A 22,851-nucleotide genomic window follows, 5' to 3' on the forward strand; every position below is an offset into this window, starting at 1 on the left:
CATTATTTACAATAGCCAAGATATGGAAGCAGCCCAGCTTTCCACTGATAGATGAACAGATATATATATATCTGTGATACACAGACACACACACACACACACACACACACACACAAAGGAATATTACTCAGCCATAAGAAAGAATGAGATCTTGTCATTTACAACAACATGGATGGACCTAGAGTGTATAATACTAAATGAAATAACTCAGAGAAAGAGAAATACCATATGAGTTCACTCATATGTGGAATTCAATAAACAAATGAACAAAGGAAAAAAAAAGAGACAAACAAAAAACTAGACTCTTGAATACAGAGAACAAACTGGTGATTGCCAAAGGGGGGGTGGATTGGGGGTGGGTGAAATAGATAGAGGGGATTGAAAGTACTCACTTATCATGATGAACAATGATTAATGTATTAAATTGTTGGATTACTGTATTGTACACCTGAAACTAATATAATACTGTTTGTTAACTATACTTCAATAAAAAAATTAAAATTAAAAAAACACACTCGTAAGATTGCTAAAACAGAAATAAATGATAATAAACTAAATAGATTTTTAATATGTGTTAGCAACTCTAGACAATATAAATATAACTCTGAATAATATAAACATAAAGAATATTTATTGGCAAAAAATATGAGTGGCAGCAAGACAGAGTGGTAATACCTATGGTCTTCCTGGAACCAATACCCTGCCATTTCATTAACTGCATACAGGAAAGAAACAAGTTAGTATCATCACATGTGGGCATTGCTGTGAAGGTTCCCCAAAGTGAAAATGTGTATACACAGTGGCAAAATGCCTGTGTGTAAAGAGAAATTTAAAATAAGCTCAAATCAAGAGGCTAACTAGAGAAAGGGAATCAGTGGCAAATTGAAAATAGACATTTTGAAAAGACTGCTTTAGAGTGCCCTGCCTATTCTCTAAACAAAAAGGTATGCCGGAGAATAATTCCCCAGATTCAAAGGAAAATGTTTTTCAGCACTGAAACTGGCAGACTGATGGCAACCACACCCTTCCTTTCTCGTTGATGAACAAAACAGCAAACTGAAATTTCGTCCTGGAGTTTGGACTCCTGTAGTAGAGCAAGAGACCAGATAACACACAGGCTTCCTGAATAAGCATCACTTCTTCCCATCTGATGTTCTGTCGCCCAGTACTTACTTAATGCCTAATGTTGTCAACCAATTCCATTAGGAAAAAAAATATATGTTTAAATCTCTTTAAGAGCAGGGACCATATTTTATTTATCTCCAAATACATGATATCTAACAATGCCTTTATAGACACTCTATAAATATTGACTAAATTAATGAATCAAATGAGGTCATAATGTTTTGTCAATAGCCATAATAGTGGATCAGAGCTTACTTAAATTTTGTATACTGATGATTCCATGGAAATAGGTACCCGTGGTTTGGATGGTCCCCCTGGACCAGATGGATTGCAGGGTCCCCCAGGCCCCCCAGGAACCTCCTCTATTGCCCATGGATTCCTCATCACACGTCACAGCCAGACAACAGACGCACCACAATGCCCACATGGAACTGTCCAGATTTATGAAGGCTTTTCTCTCTTGTATGTTCAAGGAAATAAAAGAGCTCATGGTCAAGACTTGGGTGAGATCATTGGCATTTTAATTTTTTACTGTGCATTGTGTTTTGTTTTGAAAATCCTGTTGGGTTCTAGAGTAGCTTTGGACAAAATGTATCTCTCTATTCTCTTGGGGCTTCCGAATTGAAGACCATGTCAAGGGCAGCTGAATATATTCACTGTAAGTTTTAAATAAGTAATATTTTACTTTAAAAGCATTAGTTAGCTAGTGTAAGGTACAATTCTTGGCCTAAAGCAGTATATTTGGGGAAGGGCCACATGTACTTTTAGCTTAGTTATTAAGGACATAGATTCTCTGGGCTCTATACAGTCTAGCAGCTACTTGAGAGGGCAGTGTTCACAACTCAGAGGAGATAGTTTCTTTTTCTCTGACACTGGTCTTCATCAAGTTGAAAGATAAATTCTGAAGAGAATCTTGGTTTTAAAATCAAAGAAAATAAGGTCATTTCTTAATGATGCTAGTTTATAGTTCCTAAAATAAGTGCTTTAGCTTTGTAAAGTATTACCAGAGTTGATTAAAACTACACAAAACACCATATTTGTATATAAAATCCACTTCATTTAGTGGGTTCCTGTGCATCTTCTCTATACTGTAATAGGCAGTTTGGTTGATGGAATGAGGCTGGACTGGATGGATGACTCTCAAGACCTCTTTAAATCCTTAATTTTGTGGAATTTTGACTTTGCATTTTGAGGCCCCATTGTTTGACCTGCAGCTGCCAATTTTAGAGATCATTATCCCCTTTGCCTCCAAAGGACATCTAAGAAGATAGTCTGAGCTCCAAGTTTCTGGGGTCTCATGTTAGGAAGCCTCCTGAGGTCTCTAGCTAGACTATTCTGTGAAAACAGTTCTGCAGCAATAGAGACTTCTACTCACTGTGTTCCTAGGACATGTGGCCACACCTGCCAGGCAGTGCTGGCCCACCAGAGCAAGCATATCCACTTACATGGAAACCAAGGTCATTTTATGAAGGTCATTTTATGAAGCCAAATAAAGTAGGAGTTTGCCCACCAACTTTATTCTCCTACTTCTACTTTTCTTGGTCTCCTTTTCATCTTTTCTCTTTTATTTGCCTTTTCTTTTTATACTTTTTTATGCAACATCTTCTTTTTCTAATTTCATAATTGAAAAATCTTCATTGTGAAAATATCCTTACCTTTTACATAAATTTCTCTAGGCTTCCTGCCTTTTACATAAATTTCTCTAGTCTTCCTCCCATAAAATTCTTCTCCTTTTAGTCCATCTTTTCTTCATTATCAGCATCTTAACTTATATCCATAATTAAGCCTGTAAACTTCAGATTGCTCTCCTGTCAAGTCGAGGATACATTAGAAGGCTTTGAGAACCATGAAATTCAAAAATATAATTAAAACTGAAAATGGAATCTGCTATCCAGCATGTCACTGTAACTTTTCAAAATGCATGTATTTGGTCAAGCAAGGGCTGTCATAATGTGCATTCAGACTTGGAGGCTACAGACTGGCCCTGGCTCAGGTGCAGTTTAGGCCTCAGATGTGGGAAGGCCATGATATAAGGCCCAAGATGCTAAGGGTGATCCCATATTGCAGAGTCTCTTCCATGGCTCACACAAGGATCAAACTGGAGAAAGCTTGATCCAAAGAATGGAGGCAGATGTAGGTTTGATTTAAAGAAACAGTCACCTGATCACATAAATACAGTCTATGTTGGATTAGTGAAGGGATTATGGTGTGTAAAAATAGATGGTGGAGGTAACAGATTGAATACTAAAACTGTTCTGTATGAAGCAAAAAAATACTAAGAACCATTAGTCTATTAAAGCCTTATAATTGTAAGAATATGGAGGCATTGAGAATTCATGAGATTTTTCTTCAAAATTTTCTTTGAAAATTTGGAGACTACACAGAATTCTGCATCATTTTGGGCAGCCTAAAGCACAAATGCAACCGAATATCCCTGTCTCATCACTGTGGGCCTTCCTTTTATGTACCTCTTCCATTTCATTTCTTTCTAAGACCAGGGATATTTCCAGTTCTGTCCTCAATTAGGCAGTAATATGAGTTTTATTTTTTAAATACTTTATAAATAAAAAGCACTTGGATTTCCATTCTTCAATTTGATTTTCACAATTATGATCAAGAAAGATATAGGACAAGTATCATTTTCTTCTATTTTATATGCAAAAATAGAGTATCATATGGAAGAGATGAATCACTGGGTTCTACTCCTGAAGCCAACACTACATTGTATGTTAATTAACTTGGATTTAAATAAATAGTAAAGCATATTTAATTGGGAAAAAAGTTTATATACTTTAAAAAATGCTTATTGTTAGGTTTCAAAACATTATATTGGATACAGTTAAAAGCATGATAAAAAGTTTGTTTTTAAATATAAATATTCACAAAACACTATACATGACAGCTGGTAACATTTGAAATATGGTTTGCAAAGTCCCAGACTCCAGATCATAGAGTATAGAAAAGTGGTTTTGGAGCCAAGAGACAATAACCAATATCTTAATAACTGGCATAGTTATCAATTTAAAATTCCGATGAAAAAATTTATATTTAAACTTAAAAATGTGTGAGGGGATACATAGTTTTTCATCATTCTTTGGTGAATAAAAGAAAAATGGTCTAATCACTGGTAGAAGTAACCTCTATTGCCCTTACAAGTTCTGAAATTTTTTTCGTCTCACATCCTTCCTTTCTCTTTTATTTTTTTTTCCTTTTTATTATTCACCTCCAAACCTGTTCATGGTTCATATAGGCCAGCACTACAGTTGTCCCTAGGCTGAAAGAGATTGCAAAAACAAACAAGATAACATACTGGGGATGTCTTAGAGGGAGGGAGGGTGTCCTGGAGGGAAGTACTAATAAGATATTATAGGAAATCAGTGTGCTGTTCACTTGTTTGCAATAGATTACTCAATATTCTCCATGAGACACCATTGTTATAAATGTATCACCAGCATAAAAATGGCATTGGGGAATATATAATGAATCGCAACAAGAAATACCTATATAAATTATAAGATGTCTCCTGATTTTAGAAATGTTACAAATGTAAGTAAGTGTGCATCTTATAATTGAAGAACTAAAGTATATTTATTATCTAAGAAGTGTGGGCAAGTTTCTCTTTGAAAGGTTTCTTGTTTGGGTTTCAAAAGAAACTAAAGTATCATCATAGTATAGTCCTTCATCCTTTTCTCCCCAATTCTTCCTAGGGACGGCTGGCAGCTGCCTTCGTCGCTTCAGTACCATGCCTTTCATGTTCTGCAACATCAATAATGTTTGCAACTTTGCTTCAAGAAATGACTATTCTTACTGGCTGTCCACCCCAGAGCCCATGCCAATGAGCATGGAACCCCTGAAGGGCCGGAGCATCCAGCCATTCATTAGTCGGTGAGATACTGGTATAGCTTTGACTTTTACCAATCCCCAGTTAATGTAGCTAGTCAGAAATGAATCTAAAGCTAAGAATTTCATCATATTCTTCCCAGGTTAGGTCAGACAGAAGTGCCTTTATAATATTCAATTTGGTATTTAGTTTAAGCCATATTAATTGGGGGTTCACTTTTGACCAAACCCTATGATAGAAATAGTGTAATATACAATGAAATCAGACTAATCATTAGGCAAATATATGTAAATTAATTTAATATATATCAGGCTTGGCTAAGTGCTACAGTAGATCTAATAAAATGTTATGAAAGCATAAGGAAAAGAATGTTTAATTTTAACTGAATAAATTTAGGATGACTATATGGAAGAAATGTATTTTAACCTGGTTAGTACTTGAAGAAAGATGGGAAGGACTAGAGACACAGGTAGCTATAAGGGGAGGGGCATAGTAGGCAGAGAACATGGGAGTGGGTAGTAGATTGATGTATCTAGAATATAATTTGTAAAGGCTGCATAGGAAGAAGAGATTGGAAAGTTAGCTTGGACGCAGATTGCAGAAGACTTTCATGAAACATCTGATTTTATTTTGGAATTTATCTGGTATATAATGGGGAGCCTAAAAGCTTTTGAGGTACATTTCACGGAAAATTACAGAACCATTGGAAATGCAACATGGATTACAGAGGGGATAGTCCTAAAACAGACCAGTTAGATTGAAGGTATTGCTATAGTCCTGGTAGGAATGGAGTGGAATTGTCAGTGGGGAATATGTATCACTTTAATAGAATAGATAGGTTTTGGCAGTTGATTAGTTATGGGAGGGAGGAAGTGATAGCTGAGGTTTAGAGCATGAATAACTAACAGGAGAGTGGTACCATTAATGAAATTTTTCTCGAGTTTAACTCGATCTTCTAGGCTTATGAGATACTGCCATTTTTTTATTCTGATCATGACCCAACTGACTTAGGTGTCCACTAGTGGACATGACTAGTCTAGTTTCTAGAATGAATCATTGCAAAGTCTAGTTTCTTTGACATTGAATATAAAGGTTAAACCTAGTTCAGCTTCTCTTAGTAGCAAATTCACAGTGCTGTTTTTAATACAGTTGCCCAGATTTGCGGGGAATTTATTCTTTGTGATTTTTGTTAGCCCCAACTCTTGGGAGTAAAAAGTCCTTTAGGGTGTACCCTATTTTGTAGATAAACTTCACCAAATTGGTTCAGTCATATGTCAGAAGGTCCCTTCATGCTTTTTATTAAAAATTTGGTAGACTCAGCTATATTTACTTTGTTGCTGCTTTACTTGATTTTATAGATTTTAAGCCACATTTCCACGTGCCTGGGTAGCTGCCCAGCATTCTGGAAATGCTGTTTTTCTCTCAATATTGCCAAATGGTTAATAAATATCTTTTGGAACAAGAATAATGGGTGGGGATTGAGAAAGTGTCTGTTTCTTGTCTTTTCCAGCTCACCAGGCATTGTTCTTACCACAGTTTCAGCATTACTAAATGTCTACCCTCAGTTGGGCACTTTGACAGCAAGTAGTGTGTGCAGTACACTAAGCCAAACTCTTACAGCAATTACGGCATTGAGCATAGCAAGTATGAATACAAATTTAGGGCAGAATGGAAAATGAAAGTGCTCTAGCAGGGGTTGTGTAGTTTCTTGAAAAAAGCTTGCAGTTTTTGTTTATAACTTTATTGTGTACATTGGGAGACAGAGCTTATGCAAAAGCAGTTCTCAAAGTGCATTTTAATCCTGCTTTTGTGAGCACTGAAGACACCTTAATGGGTTTCTGTACCAGGAAGGCTTCCAAAGAAGAGGGACTGCGGTTTCCCACGTACTCATTATTTAGATGTGTTCCCCTCCCTTTCCCTTACCAGATGTGCAGTATGTGAAGCTCCCTCCATGGTGATTGCAGTTCACAGTCAGACCATCCAGATTCCCCACTGTCCTCAGGGATGGGATTCTCTCTGGATTGGCTATTCCTTCATGATGGTATGAAATACTCTTTCTTGTCTTTGTCATCACAGCTGACTGTCCATCATATCTGTGTATCTTACCAATATGAGAAATCCCTGACGTTTTCATAGTAAGCTTGAGCCTCAAATAGCTTCTGTACAAGTATTGTGTTCCCCTTCACATATTTTCTGGAACATATTTTCATAATCCGCCTGTTACTTTTGTTGAGTACCCTTGGTGTGGGTGCCATTCTCTTGCCTCTTGCCCAGTGGTCGCTTTGGCAGCACATATACTCTTACCTCTTGCCCTAATTCCTTCACTGGATTTGAATGTTTGGCCAAATTCAGCACATGTCTTTGAGTATACACTCAGGTATTATAGCACATGGGTATTGTGGGACATTTTCCCTTATCTTTCTAGCACACAAGCGCAGGAGCAGAGGGCTCAGGTCAAGCCCTGGCCTCCCCTGGTTCCTGCTTGGAAGAGTTCCGTTCAGCTCCTTTCATTGAATGTCACGGCCGGGGTACCTGCAATTACTATGCCAACTCCTACAGCTTTTGGCTAGCAACTGTAGATATGTCAGACATGTTCAGGTAAGTTACTTATGGCTTTAGTTTAGTTTAGGTCCTAAGCTTCCTTCAGAGATACTGGGGAAGAGAGAAGCAATTCATGGATGGTTTATACCCAACAAATGTTAAGGATTTAGTGGACTGTGTTTTTTATTTTCACTTGTTCTTTTCATACACCTGACTCAGGTCAGAAAAACAGACGTGGCTAATATTCAGTATGTGCGGTTTCAGATGGCTTGTTATTAATCCTTCAGTAACAAAATAGACAAAGCAAGGAAAGGTCATGTGATCTGCTGAATAACTGAGCTGCTCAAACTCTAGTGAGGCCACCCCAGGAATTGAAGCTGTAATATGATCCCTGCCCCAGTCCAGTGATCTCTTTTCCCAGGATGTTTTCAAGGCTCTCATCCCAGTGTTTGAATAAGACCACATATGGTATATTTGCTTCAGGATAATTCAATCTATTGGATGTTTTTCAGTTTAAATTAATTTTTATATATTACTTCATTTGAGTTATCATTACTTGATATTTTTCTTACAATTATCGTTATGCATTTCATATGCATTATTGTTTTATCATTTATTTACCATCAGTTGCCCAGATCTCCCTCATTCTACGACTATTAGAGAAACGTATAAGAGAAGAAGAGGGTGAGACAAATAAAGATAATTAGTGGTAGAGAGTAGAGTCACATTGCTCAGAAGTTAATCATTGAGTCAGAAGGAGAGCTACTTAAGCACAAATAGAATGTCTGGGTGTGAATTTGAACCAGTAATAGAAGTGAAATATCTGGAAAGGCTAATTTGATTATCTTGTTTCTTGTTTTCCAGCAAACCTCAGTCAGAAACGCTGAAAGCAGGAGACTTGAGGACACGAATTAGCCGATGTCAAGTGTGCATGAAGAGGACATAACATTTTGCAGAATTCCTTGTGTGTTTTTAAATGTGATATATATATATATATATATATATATATATATATATATATATATATATATAAAATTCCCAGGATGCAAAGTCTCACTCTTCCCAACTTTACCAATGCTGCCACCAATGGTGCTACTATATATGACCAAGAGGACATGCTGACTAGTAACCATGAAGATTCAGATGTACCTCAACAATGTGCCAGAGCAAGGTCTCTATTATCTTTGTATGAATGAAATAAGGAAATGAATTTACTTTTTGGGTCCAGAATGACTTTCCCCAAGGATTGTAAGATGAAGATATATATTTTGCCCAGTAACTAAAACAGCACATTAAAAATTCAATTAAGAGAAGAATCACACTGAGTAAAATAGAAGACTGCAGTTTGGGGGAATAATTATTTTTCATGGTGCTACTAATCCTACTGTATCCCAGGTGTTTAATATAAAAGTGTTAAGCTTATTTTGCTCTGTAAGTAAAGAATGTGTATATTGTGTAAACAGCCTTTTAGCTCAAAATGTCGAGTCATTTAGATGTGGCCTGACATGAAGCACTCTTTCCAGACAACCTAGGAAAACCTACAATATAGACAAGAGTTTGTATCCATGTTTATCAAAGTGAGAGGACTTCTATCCTTACATCAAGTTACTACCAAGAGTAAATTTATTTTGATTTCTATTCCCTAAGTTCGTATTTGACTTTTTGAAAAAAAAAATAGTTCATTTTCGTCACTTTAATCAGAATTTTAAATGCTCATGTTACATGCCAAATTATAATATCTAATAGAGCAATTTCTCTTTTGCTGTATTCTTCAAGACTCTTAATACCAGATGCCCCCCACTTTTTAATGTTTCTTGCATCTTGTTTTTGCTCATCCTTTACTAAGCAAAGTTCTCCCAAATAATTTTGAGAAACAAAAATATGCAAAAAAAATGATGATTTGTTCCCTGTGCTTCTTCTGTAAGAATTATTCTCCTGTGGTCTCTGCTTGTATGAGAACTGGGAAGACCATACTTGGTTAGTCTTCTCTCTTCAATTACGAAGCCAATTGATGTTCCATCCTCTTTTTTATTTTAAACATTTTATTATAAATAGTCATAGAGTACCTTATTTCCCTAGCTGTCCTCTTTTCACTTCATGTTTTTTAACTCACCAATATCAACTTAATAAAGATATCATATGTCATAAGAATGCATTGTTGTGTATCTCTTCAGGCTATGTGTAAAAACTTGTGCATTTCCAGATAGACTACATATCTGCACATCAGCAAGCAGTCTTTTCTCAAAGAATCACTTTGAGCAGCTCCCATAGAAGTTTCTGCAGACTTTGATTATTCTCATGGCTGATAGAAAACGTAGAGGAATGCAAAGTTTTTTTCTAATAAACAAAACAACCCATTGGAAAGTATTTTCAAGATAATACATTTATTAACAATATTGTGTTGCTGGCTGAGAAAGGAAGCAGAACTACTTTCTATTTAGGGGAGAATTCATTAATAATGTTTAAAGCAGATTAGTGAGTTAATATTCCTGATGATTAAGAATGAACACATGTAGCTCTCCAGTTGAGAACTTGCTAAAAGTAAGAGGCATTAAAAGCCTCTATAAGAAAATTTTTAGTTCAATTAAAATATGAAGCAACCAAAACAATTTTCAGAAGTATAGACCCTAATATGAACCCATGCAATTAATATATTACCCACCCTATTAATATATATATATATATATATATATATATATATATATATATATATATTGTTGGTGTCACTCATCACTTCTGAGCTTCCAAAAGAAGTTCTGCTGGACACTCTGTGATTGTACAGTGTATTTTCCCATTTGGCCAAATTTGAAGAACCCTTTCTATTTCTTGTGTCAGTGAAGTTCTTTGCCTCAATTGGCATGGTTAATTGAAAACTCCCTGGTTATACCAAGCCATCAGAAGTGTATTCATATGTTAATCACAAGAGGGCACTATTGCATCTAAAAATAAACAAGCATGTGTAATAATTTGTTGAGCTCATCTTTGATGGTGGTGGTGAAGTTGTCTGAAGCTCTGCCTCCAGATTCCCTGTTTTAAGCTTCATGCATTCTTTTTTACTCATAAAGATCGACAGCAAGTATTTTAAGAGGTGGCTCAGTTTCCCAATGTCTGCATCCAAAATAAAGGACAGCTTTGCTGTCAAAGATTTTCTTAATAGCCTGATTAGGAATTGGCTGTGGTAGTACTTCCCATGCCTCTCAACACAGAAGCAAAGAGCAATTACGTTCGTTTGGTCAACACTTCAGTTGGCTTCTTTAGCAGAACAGCTCTTGTTCTCATGCTGGACTATACACACACCTTCATCCCTAGGCAGCTCCAAAATAAACTGAATAATATTTATAAGTCATACATCATTTATTTTAAAGCAGTGGTTTCTAGAGTATATTCAGGATGTTTGGAAGGCTTCTGTACTGGAAGTACTCATAAGTTGGGACACTGAAGGAATAAATCCAGACAATCCTCTCTCCCAAGTTCCACAACAACAAACATTCATTAGATATTCACTAGCTGTAGAGCATCATGACAGATAACAATCCAAAACCAACTCAACCAGAAAGATACGTAGTCACTATAATATATACTTCTATGAAGAGGTATGCTTTTCTATCTTGACTACCAAATCTTACTAATTCTAGGTTAGACTAGGATATATCATGAAGCTTTTTGCAGCATTAGCTGTCCAGAGGAAGCTGGTTTACCAAACTGTTCCCTAACACATGGAAAGCTAAAATCACATTTATGTAACCTTGACTCTCTCTCGATGAGTGCATAGCATGCCCAACACATGGCCTAACAGGATGACAAATTGCTGACATGATACCATTTTATGTCAGATCTCTTTTTTGTTTTCCTCTTCCAGATTCTCATGGCATTCTTTGCCCTCTTCTCTGCCCTAGCGGGTCCCTGTGCCCTCTGGCCTCTGGTTGAGTTCAACCAATGGGATACCCTCAGCAGGATAGAAGAGTGAAAGGCAAGACTGACGTTAGGGTAATTTATTTTCATGGGGGGACATGTAGTGAACTCAGGTTGGCTTATGCGCCTCCATTGAATGTTCCTGCTCCCCTCAAGATGATCTATTCTTTTAACTTATTTCCCATTCTTGTTTCAGTAACCCGTTTCTTCTCATCTCTCCAAGTCTATATTTATGGTGACAAGTCTGCTGCTGCCATGCTGCTAGCCCTGATTTTCTGCATTACCTTTTGTGGTTCCCCTACACACCACCTATATCTTTCTAATTAAACCCTCCTCAGATTATCATAATTTAGTATCTTGTCTTTTTGCTATTGACGCCCTGACAAATGCACAACTGCTTCTAGTTTCCAAGATCTAGCGGAGGTGCTTTATTCTACATGTGGAAAAATGAGGGTGAATTGATAAGGTGGACAGGCATAATTAGCATCTTCCACTTTGAACTGAGGGATAGACCAGCAGAAATATGCATGAACGTTACTTCATCTAAGACCTAGCTTACCATGCTTTATGGGAAGCTGTATTCTAAGGCTCTTAGGGTGAAATAAGGCAAAATATGTTCATCATGGTCCTAAAGTATTCTACTTTTTCCAAATCTTGTCCCATTGGATCTGTAAAAGAAAATACATTTTGACTTACCCCTGTGTGGTCATTTGCCTTGCCCCATCCTACTCCAAATGGAGAATCTCAGTTGCCTCAATGACAGACTAGATCCTAAGCACTGATAATCTTTGAAAGCTCCAGAAAGAAAATTCCTGGTAGTTATACTTCCACCAGAGAAACTTGCCAAGCCAGTTGTACATGCATGCAGTCAATAAAAAAAAGCCCCAACGTGTTACTAGGCCAAGAAATAAACAATTTAAACGCCCTAAAATAAGCGGTTTTCTAGCCTCAAGAGCCTCCATGAAAGGTGAGCCTGCAGAAGCACTTCAGACCTGCTTCCCTTCTGTTTATCAGGGGTGAAAGAGTGAATACTTAACACTGGAGATTGCAGAAAATGGGACGGGCTCTAAAGCTAAAGGCAGTCTGAGACTACTTGCTGATTTCCAACCAGGGTCACATGGAACCTACCAACAGGTGACTTTAAAGGTGATACTTTTCTTTTGAAGTAAAACAGTTTTCTGGTTGATTTCTTCGGGGCCAGTAAAGTGCTTGCAATTGCAAGTCTATCACAAGCCACGACAGTAAGTCAGATGTCCGATCCTTGTCTTTCTCCGACATAATAATTTGACCCTTGCTTAAACTCTAAGACTATTCCTGATGCCTCAGTAACAACAAAAAGTAACACCTTACATTTATATAATTGTCATTAAAATGTCATTCATCACGTTATTTCATCTGAGCCTCAACACCCCTGATGTATTCAAACAGTGCAAGGATTGGTCTCTGTTTACAGATGCCGGAAGCGAGCCTTACAAAAGTTAAGTAACTATCCCAAGGTCACAGAACAAGTTACTAAGTTCTTTCACACTCAAAATCTAATCATCACCTTTTAGTCATGAAAATGCCTGTAAAAAAAAAAATCAGAAATATGTGTGGTGGAGATCCTCAGCACTACAGAGATCTCTCGCATGAGAAGTAATGAGCCGCATGTTTTGGAAACCTCAGTTCCCAGTTAGGGATGAGTGCTTCTCACAGCACCTGAGGCCCTTTAGAATTAGCCCTTGGACACAGGAGATTTACAGTGAGTTCACTGTACTTCAGGATACTCTCGTCTGTCTGGTCTAAGCCTCTGTAGCTGAAGAAAACCTTGTGAGTCTGGGCTGGCGCCCACCTCACTTGAGTTTCTTCAGGGCTCTTGAGTCCAGACAAGCTCCTGGAATTTGCATGCTGTAGTCTACACACTCTCCAGTGCTACTGCTATTCAGGTAAGGACCAGAGTGTCTTGATTGTTATGTAAATCTGAGACTATGCAGATGCCATCTATCATCTGGTCTAGAAGGTGCCTTAAGTACTCTGCGGAGGGGAAGATTTCTTTAGTTCCAACAAGAAAGTTGGTTATATTTTATTTACATTAATACACATAAACACACAGAAACAACTCGAGTTCACTAGCTATAAACTCCATTGGTCATGTTTCACATGCAGTAGCTTTCTTTATTTGGCTCCCTTCAGCTGAAATTTAGGCTGGGAATCAGATGAACAAACATCAAGCCAACTGGACCAAGCAGTATGTGGTTACTTATCAGATTAGAGAGGCAGGAAAAGTTAAAGACAAGTTGGAAAACATCTAGGCTAAAATAGGGCCCTACTTAGTTTATAGTAATCAGTATAGCAGAAAGCCAGGCTTTAAGATTACTGGGTTTAAATATGTTCTTAAGTTGACTATGTACTTTCCTATGTGCAGCTGTTGCCTACCTTAAGGCCAGTAGCACAGAAAATTCCCCCTATGGAGTGGAAAGAGATAACAGCCTAAAGCCATTTGCACAAGCACATCCTTCTGGTCTGAGAAACCAGTATATATTTTTCTGACTTCTCCAAGTAAGCAGAAGCAGCCACGGGCACAAGACAACGTGCTAAGACCTTTTTCCTGGCAACTATCAGTTTTTGCTACATCTGTTTCGAAGATCTGTTATTAGGTGCATAAATATTTATGATCGTTATGCCCTTTTGATGAAATGATCCTTTTGTCCTTATGGTAATGGTAATATGGTAAAGAAAACATTAGTGCTCTTTGCTCTGAAGTCTACATTGATAGCAATATAGCCATCCAGCTTTCTTTGTGTTAGTGTTAGCATGTATATTTTTCCCAACCACTTTACTTTTTAAAAATATATATTTTATTTTTTTAATTTTATTTAAACTTTTAAGACAATGTTCATTTCTTTATTTTTGAGAGAGAGATAGGGAGAGAGAGAGGGTGCCTGTACACACACGTGCACACACAAGCTGGGAAGGGGCAGAGAGAGAGGGAGACACAGAATCCGAAGCAGGCTTCAGGCTCTGAGCTGTCAGCACACAGCCCGACATGGGGCTCGAACTCACGAACCATGAAATCATGACCTGAGCTGAAGTTGGACACTTAAGCAACTGAGCCACCAAGGCACCCCCCAATCACTTTACTTTTAATCTTTTTCTGCCTGTATATTTGAAGTACATTTCTTCTAGGCAGCAAATATATAGTTGGATCCTACTTTTTTATGCAATCTAAAAATCATCGCCCTTTAGTAGATCACATGTAATGTGGTTATTGATATGGTTAGGTTTAAATCTATCATCTTGCTATTTCTTTACTATTTGTATCATTTTGTATTTTGCTCACTTTTTAATGCGTTGTTTTGGACAAATGGAGTGTTTTTTTCTGATTTCATTTTATCTTCTTTGTGGTATAGTAACTATGACATTCTGTTTGATTAATTTAGTGACTGCCTTAGGGTTGATCACAATCTTCATTCAAGTTTTATAATACCACCTCACATATGTATTAAGAATGTTACAATAGTATTCTTGGCAATTTCTCCCCTCCTGAGCTTTGTGCCACTATTTTCATACACTGTAGTTTTAATATGTTATAAACCCCACACTACATCCATATTATTTTTGTTTAAACAGTTCATTCTCTTTTTTATTTGATATAACTTACCTACCATGAAATTTACCCGCTTAAAGTACACAATTAAATGGTTTTTAGTATATTCAAAAAGCTGTGCAATCATAACTAATTCCAGAACATTTTCATCATCCCAAGAAAAAGAAAAAAACCCATACCCCATACCCGTTAGTAGTGACTCCCTATTCTCCCCAACCACCCTCACCCCTCCCCACTGCCACCATCCCCGCCGCTCCATTTATCCCTCCCTCTCCATCCCCAGGCAACCACTAATCTACTCTCTAAAGATTTGCCTACTCTGAACAAACTGATGGTTGCCAGAGGGGAGGTGGGTGGGAGATGGGCAAAATTGGTGGAAGGGAATGGGAAGTGCAGGCTTCCAATTTTGGAATGATTAAGTCATGGGAATAAAAGGCACAACACAGGAAATATAGTCAGTGATATTGTTATAGCATTGTGTGGTGACAGACGGCAGCAACACTTGTGGTAAGCACAGCACAATGTAGAGTTATTGAATCACCATGTTGTACACCTGACACTAATATAATGTTGTGTTTCAACTATACTTCAATGAAAATAGAACAAAATAAAGATTTACCTACTCTGGACATTTCATATAAATAGAATCACATAATATATGGGCCTTTTGTGCCTGTTTTTTTCTTCACTTGGCATAATGTTTTCAAGGCTCATTCATGTAACGTATCAATCTTTCATTCCTTTTTTTTTTTTAAACTTGCGGTGAAATTCACGTAACATTAAGCTAACAATTTTAAAGCAAACAATTCAAGTGGCATTTAGTACATTCATAATGTGTGCGATGACTGCCTCTATCTGGTTCCACAACATTTTCATCATCCCAAAAGAAAGCATTCGCTTCCCACTCCCCAAAGCCCCTGGGAATCACTCATCTACTTTCTGTCTCTGTGAATTTACTTATTCTGGATGTCTCATATAAATGGAATCACACAATATGTGGCCTTCTATGTCTGGTTTCTTTAATTTAGCATTGTGCTTTCAAGATTCATCCACATTATACCACATATGAGTACTTCAGTCTTTTTTATGTTTAATAATAATTTATTGCACGGATATACCACATTTTGTTTATCGATTTGTCCATTGACATTTGGTTGCTTCCATCTTTTGGTGATTGTGAATCATGCTGTTATGAACAGTCATGTACGAGTATTTGTTTCAATACCTGTTTTAAATTCTTTGAGTATATACCAGGGAGTATATTTGCTTGGTCATATAGTAAGTTTATGGCTAATTTCTTGAAGGATTTGTCACACTGTTTTCCAACAGCAGATGCACCATTTACATTCCCACCAGAAATGCATAGAGGTTCTAATGTTTCCACATCCCTTCCAAAACTTATTTTTCCATTTTTAAATTACAACCATCCCAGTGTGTATGAAGTGATATCTCATTGTGGTCTTGATTTTCATTTCCCTAATGGTTAATGATGCTGAATATCTTTGTGTGTTTGCTGGCCACTTGTATATCTTCTTTAGAGAAATGTCTATTCAAATACTTGGCCAATTTTTAAATTGTGTTATTTTTTGTTTTATTGTTGAACTACAAGTGTACTTTTATGTATTCTGAATATTAGTCCCTTATTAGATATTGATTTCTAAATATGTTTTCCCATTCTGAGAGTTGTCTTACAAATTTCTTGTTGGTGTGTTTTAAAGTACAAAAAGATTTTAATTTTGATGGAATTTCACTTATCTGTTTTTCCTTTTGTTGTTCTTGCTGTTGTTGGGATAGCTAAGAAACCATTGCCTAAACCAAGGTCATGAAGATCTGCCCCTGTCTTTTTCTAAGAGCTTTATAGTTGTAGCTCTTAAATTCAATTCTTTAATTCAGTCAAATTAATTTTTATACATGGTGTGAGGTAAGGCCCCAACTTCATTCTTTTGTTTGTGACTATCCGGTTTTTTCAGAACCATTTGTTGGAAAGACTATTCTTTTCCCCCATTGCATTGTCTTGGCATTCTTTGAAAAATCAACTGACTATAGATGTCTAGACCTATTTTTGGACTCTCAATTCCATTCAGTTGATCTATATGTCTGTTTTTATGACAGTACCACAAAATCTTGATTACTGTAAGTTTTTAGTAAGTTTTGAAATCATCAAGAGTGAGTCTTCCAGCTTTTTTCTTCCTTTTCATGATTGAAAAAGGGTCCCTATTGTGATTCCATATGAATTTTAGGATCAGCTTGTCACTTCAAGAAAAATGTCCGCTGGGACTTTGATAGATTGCATCGAATCTGTGCATTACCGGGGTGATGTTGTATTTTAACAATATTAAACCTTCCAACCCATAAACACTGGCTGTCTTTCCACTTATATAGGTCTTCTTTAATTTTTTTCAATGATGTATTATAGCTTTCAGTGTACAAGTCTTGTACTTCTTTTAATTTATTCCTAAGCATTTTTATTCTTTTTAATGCTACTGAAATAAAATTATTACTTTAATTCTCTTTTCAAATTGTTCATTGCTAATGTATAGCAATACAACTTTTTCTGTTGATCTTATATCCTACAACTATGCTGAATGCATTTGTTAGTTTTAATAGTTTTTAGTGGATTTTTTTTAGGATTTTCTATATGTAAAGTCATGTCATCTACAAATAGAAATAGTTTTACTTCTTTCTTTTCAATCTTCATGCCCTTTATCACTTTTATTTGCCTAATTTATCAGGATAGATATCCCAGCTCAATATTCAATAGAGATGCTGAGAGTGGACATCTTTTTCTTGTTTCTAATCCAAAGGGAAAGTTCCAGGCGTTCACCCTTAAGTATGATGTTAGCTATGTTTTTTTTCATAGATGCCCTTTATCAGGTTGAGGAGTTTTCCTTCTATTCCTAGTTGTTGAGTGTTTTTATCATGAAGGATTGTTTGATATTGCCAAATGATTTTTATGCATCAAAATAATCATGTGGTTGGGGCGCCTGGGTGGCTCAGTCGGTTGAGTGTCCAACTTCGGCTCAGGTCATGATTTCACAGCTCGTGAGTTCGAGCCCCATGTCAGGCTCTGTGCTGACAGCTCGGAGCCTGGAGCCTGCTTCCAATTCTGTGTCTTCCTATCTCTCTGCCCCTAACCCACTCGTGTTCTGTCTCTGTCTCTCTCAAAAATAAGCATTAAAATTTTTTTAATTAAAAAAAATGATGTGGTTATTTTTTCTTCATTCTATTAATTAAATGTATTACACTGATTTTAACATGTTGAATGAACCTCACATTCTGGTATAAACACCACTTAATTGTGGTGTATAATCCTTTTAATGTACTTTTGAATTTGTTTTGCTAGTATTTTGCTGAGGATTTTTTGCATTGATATTCATATAAGATATGGGTCTGTAGTTTTCTCATGGTGTCTTTGACTTTAGTATCAGCATATTACTGGGCTCATAGAATGACTTGAGAAGTGTTCCTTCATCTTCAATTGTTTGAAGGGTTTGAGCAGGATTGGTGTTCATTCTTTAAATGTTTGGTAGAATTCACCAGTGACGTTATCTGGTCCTGTGCTTTTTTTTTTTTTTAATTTACATCCCAATTACTTAGCATATCATGCAACAATGATTCCAGGAGTAGATTCCTTAGTGCCCCTTACCCATTTAGCCCATCCCCCCTCCCACAACCCCTCCCGTAACCGTCAGTTCTCCATATTTATGAGTCTCTTCTGTTTTGTCCCCCTCCCTGGTTTTATACTATTTTTATTTCCCTTCCCTTGTGTTCATCTGTTTTGTCTCTTAAAGTCCTCATATGAGTGAAGTCATATGATCTTTGTCTTTCTCTGACTAATTTTACTTAGCATAATACCTTCCAGTTCCATCCACATAGTTGCAAATGGCAAGATTTCATTCTTTTTGATTGCCGAGAAATATTCCATTATATATATATATATATATATATACATATATATATATATATATATATATATATATATATATACACATACACACACACACCACATCTTCTTTATCCATTCATCCATCGATGGACATTTGGGCTCTTTCCATACTTTGGCTATTGTTGATAGTGCTACTATAAACATGGGGATGCATGTGTCCCTTCGAAACAGCACACCTGTATCCCGTGGATAAATGCCTAGTAGTGCAATTGCTGGGTCGTAGGGTAGTTCTATTTTTAGTTTTTTGAGGAACCTTCTTACTCTTATCCAGAGTGGCTGCACCAACTTGCATTCCCACCAACAATGCAAAAGAGATCCTCTTTCTCCATATCCTCGCCAACATCTGTTGTTGCCTGAGTTGTTCATGTTAGCCATTCTGACACGTGTAAGGTAGTATCTCATTGTGGTTTTGATTTGTATTTCCCTGATGATGAGTGATGTTGAACATTTTTTCATATGTCAGTTGGCCATCTGGGATGTCTTCTTTGGAGAAGTGTCTATTCATGTCTTTGGCCCATTTCTTCACTGGATTATTTGTTCTTTGGGTGTTGAGTTTGGTAAGTGCTTTATAGATTTTGGATACTAACCCTTTATCTGATATGTCGTTTGCCAATATCTTCTCCCATTCTGTCGGTTGCCTTTTAGTTTTGCTGATTGTTTCCTTCGTTGTGCAGAAGCTTTTTATTTTGATGAGATCCCAGTAGTTCATTTTTGCTTTAGTTTCCCTTGCCTCCGGACACGTGTTGAGTCAGAAGTTGCTGCGGCCAAGATCAAAGAGGTTTTTGCCTCTTTTCTCCTCGAGGATTTTGATGGCTTCCTGTCTTATATGTAGGTCTTTCACCCATTTTGAGTTTACTTTTGTGTATGGTGTAAGAAAGTGGTCCAGGTTCATTCTTCTGCATGTCGCTGTCCAGTTTTCCCAGCACCACTTGCTGAAGAGACTGTCTTTATTCCACTGGGTATTTTTTCCTGCCTTGTCAAAGATTAGTTGGCCATACATTTGCGGGTCCATTTCTGGGTTCTCTACTCTGTTCCATTGATCTGAGTGTCTGTTCTTGTGCCAGTACCATACTGTCTTGATGATTACAGCTTTGTAGTATAGCTTGAAGTCTGGGATTGTGATGCCTCCTGCTTTGGTTTTCTTTGTCAAGATCGCTTTGGCTATTCGGGGTCTTTTCTGGTTCCATACAAATTTTAGGATTATTTGTTTTAACTCTGTGAAGAATGTTGGCGTTACTTTGATAGGGATTGCATTGAATATGTAGATTGCTTTGGGTAGTACCAACATTTTAACAATACTTGTTCTTCCTATCCAGGAGCATGAAATCTTTTTCCATTTTTTTTGTGTGTCCTCTTCAATTTCTTTCATAAGCTTTCTATAGTTTTCAGTGTATAGATTTTTCACCTCTTTGGTTAGATTTATTCCTAGGTATTTCATGGTTTTTGGTGCAACTGTAAATGGGATCGATTCCTTGATTTCTCTTTCTGTTGCTTCATGGTTGGTATGGTCCTGTGCTTTTTATATGTTGCTTAATTGGATTTGCTAGTGGTTCATTGTTGAGTTTTAAAGATTTTGCATCTATATTAATAAGGAATATTGGTCTGTAGTTTCCTTTTCTTGTGATGTCTGGCTTTGGTATCAAGGTTTTGGTATCTATGAAGTATTAGCCTCATTGAATAAGTTGGGATGTTTTGCCTCCTCTTCCATTTTTGGGAAAATTTTGTACATTCAGTTCAGTTCTTCTCTGAACACTTGCTAGAATTCATCAGTTATTTGGTCCTAGGCTTTTATTTGTGGGAAAATTTTAAATAATTATTTAATCTCTTAATTTGTTATATCTATTCAATTTTTCCATTTCTTCTTGTCAGTTTTGGTAGTTTGTGTCCTTCTAGAGATCTGTCTATTCCATCTAGTATGTCTAATTTATCTAAACAGTTGTTGATAGTATTCTTTTATAGTTATTTTCATTTCTGTAACATCAATAGTAATGTTCCTTGTTTTATACCAATCTTAATAATTTGAGTCTTCTCTCTCTCTTTTTGTCTTCGTCTGTCTAGCTAAAGGTTTGTCAATTTTGTTAATTTTTTGTCAAAGAACCAACTTTTGATTTTGTTATTTTTTTCTATTGTTTTTCTATTCTCAACTTGATTGGTTTACTCTCTAATCTTTATTATTTCCTTCCTTCTGCTTGCTTTTGATTCAGTTTGTTCTTTGTGTAGTATTTTTTTTTAAATTAATGTCTACACCCAGTGTGAGGGTTGAACTCATGACCCAGAGATCAAGAGTCACATGCTTCACCAACTGAGCCAGCCAGGTGCCCTTTGTGTAGTATAGTAGGTTAGGTATTGATTTGAGATATTTTGGGTTTTTTAAATGTAGACATTTATAGCAATAAATATTTCTCTAAACACTGCTTTAGCCATACCCCATAAGTTATGAAGTGTTTTGGTTTTGTTTTCATTCATTTTAAAGTATTTTCCAATTTACTTTGTTATGTCTTCACTTACCATTGGTTATTTAAGGATGTGTTATTTAATTCCATACATTTATGAATTTCCCAAATTTCCTGCTGCTAATTTCATTCTGATGTGGTCAGATAACAAACTTTGTATGACTTCAGTCCTTTAAAATTTATCAAGACTTTTTTATAGGTTAACATATTGTCTATCCTGGATAATGTTCCATGTGCTCTTTAGAACAGTGTGTATTATGCTGGGTGGAGTATTCTTTAGAAGTTTATGAGATGTTGTTGATTTATAGTGTAGTGCAAGTCTTCTATTTTCTTGTTGATCTTCTGCCTAGTTGTCCTATCATTATTGAAATTAGGGTATTCAAATATCCAAATATTATTGTTGGATTGTCTATTAATCAATTCTGTCAGATTTTGCTTCATATATTTTAGGACTCTGATGGGATATGTATATATCCTTATATATATAGATCCTTTTATTCTTATAAAATGTCTTTGTCTCTAGTAACAACTTTTGTCTTACAAGTCTATTTTGTTTGATATTATTATAGCCAGTCCATCTCTCTTTTTCTTACTCTTTACATGGTGTATTTTTTTGTACCCATTGACTTTCAATCTATTTGTGTCTTTGAATCTAAAGTGTATCTCTTGTGGACAGTACATAGATAGACTATAATTTTTATATCTATTCTGCCAATCTCTTCCTTTTGGTTGTATTGTTTAATGCCTTCACATTTAATGTAATTACTGGTAACGTAGGATTTGTGACTGCTATGTTGCTCCTTGTTTTTTATATCCTATGTTTTTTTTGTTCCTATATTTTTTCATAACTCCCTTCTTTTGTGTTAAATAGCATTTTCATTCGCTTGACATTTTTAAAATTCTATTTATTTGGAGTTATTTTTGCTTGCTGTGTGGATTACAATTAACATCTTAATTTATAATGATGTAGTTAAGATAGTGGCAACACAATTTCAAGAGTATATGAAAGTTTGCTCTTATATAACTCCATTATCTGCCCCTCTTTATGTTTTTATTATAATAAAAATTACATCTTTACATATTGCATGCCCATCAACACAGATTTATAATTATTGCTTTATGCAACTGCCCTTTAAATTAGATGAAAGAAGTTACAAAGAGTTATATATATATATATATATATATATATATATATATATATAGTTTCTTTTATTCACCCATATAATTACCTGTACTAGTATTCTTTAGTTTTTCATGTGGATTTGAGTTACTGTCTAGTGTCCTTTCATTGCAACCAAAAGTACTCCTTTTAGTATTTCCTATATGACAGTCTGCTAATGATGAATTCTTTCAGTGATTGTTGATCTGGTGATGTCTTACTTTCTCACTCACTTTTGAAGGATAGTTAGGGTACCTGGGTGGCTCAGTCAGTTAAGTGTCCAACTCC

General features: G+C 36.2%; 1 protein-coding gene across 4 annotated transcripts in view; it reads left to right on the forward strand.

The window, feature by feature from the left end:
* COL4A5 (collagen type IV alpha 5 chain) overlaps positions 1 to 8,519 on the forward strand; it is a 244,877-nt gene extending 236,358 nt beyond the window's left edge. For 3 of the 4 annotated variants that reach the window (XM_027054965.2, XM_053201530.1, XM_053201531.1), the window contains 5 exons: positions 1,416 to 1,628; positions 4,833 to 5,010; positions 6,893 to 7,007; positions 7,392 to 7,564; positions 8,372 to 8,519. In XM_027054965.2, coding sequence (XP_026910766.1) covers positions 1,416 to 1,628; positions 4,833 to 5,010; positions 6,893 to 7,007; positions 7,392 to 7,564; positions 8,372 to 8,453 — 761 coding nt within the window. In that variant the 3' untranslated portion in view covers positions 8,454 to 8,519. The remainder of the gene's footprint in view (positions 1 to 1,415; positions 1,629 to 4,832; positions 5,011 to 6,892; positions 7,008 to 7,391; positions 7,565 to 8,371) is intronic. The other variant, XM_053201532.1, reaches the window with a different exon arrangement.
* The last annotated feature ends 14,332 nt before the right edge of the window (positions 8,520 to 22,851 follow it).

Source organism: Acinonyx jubatus, chromosome X (assembly GCF_027475565.1).
Source record: "Acinonyx jubatus isolate Ajub_Pintada_27869175 chromosome X, VMU_Ajub_asm_v1.0, whole genome shotgun sequence".
NCBI lineage: Eukaryota > Metazoa > Chordata > Mammalia > Carnivora > Felidae > Acinonyx > Acinonyx jubatus.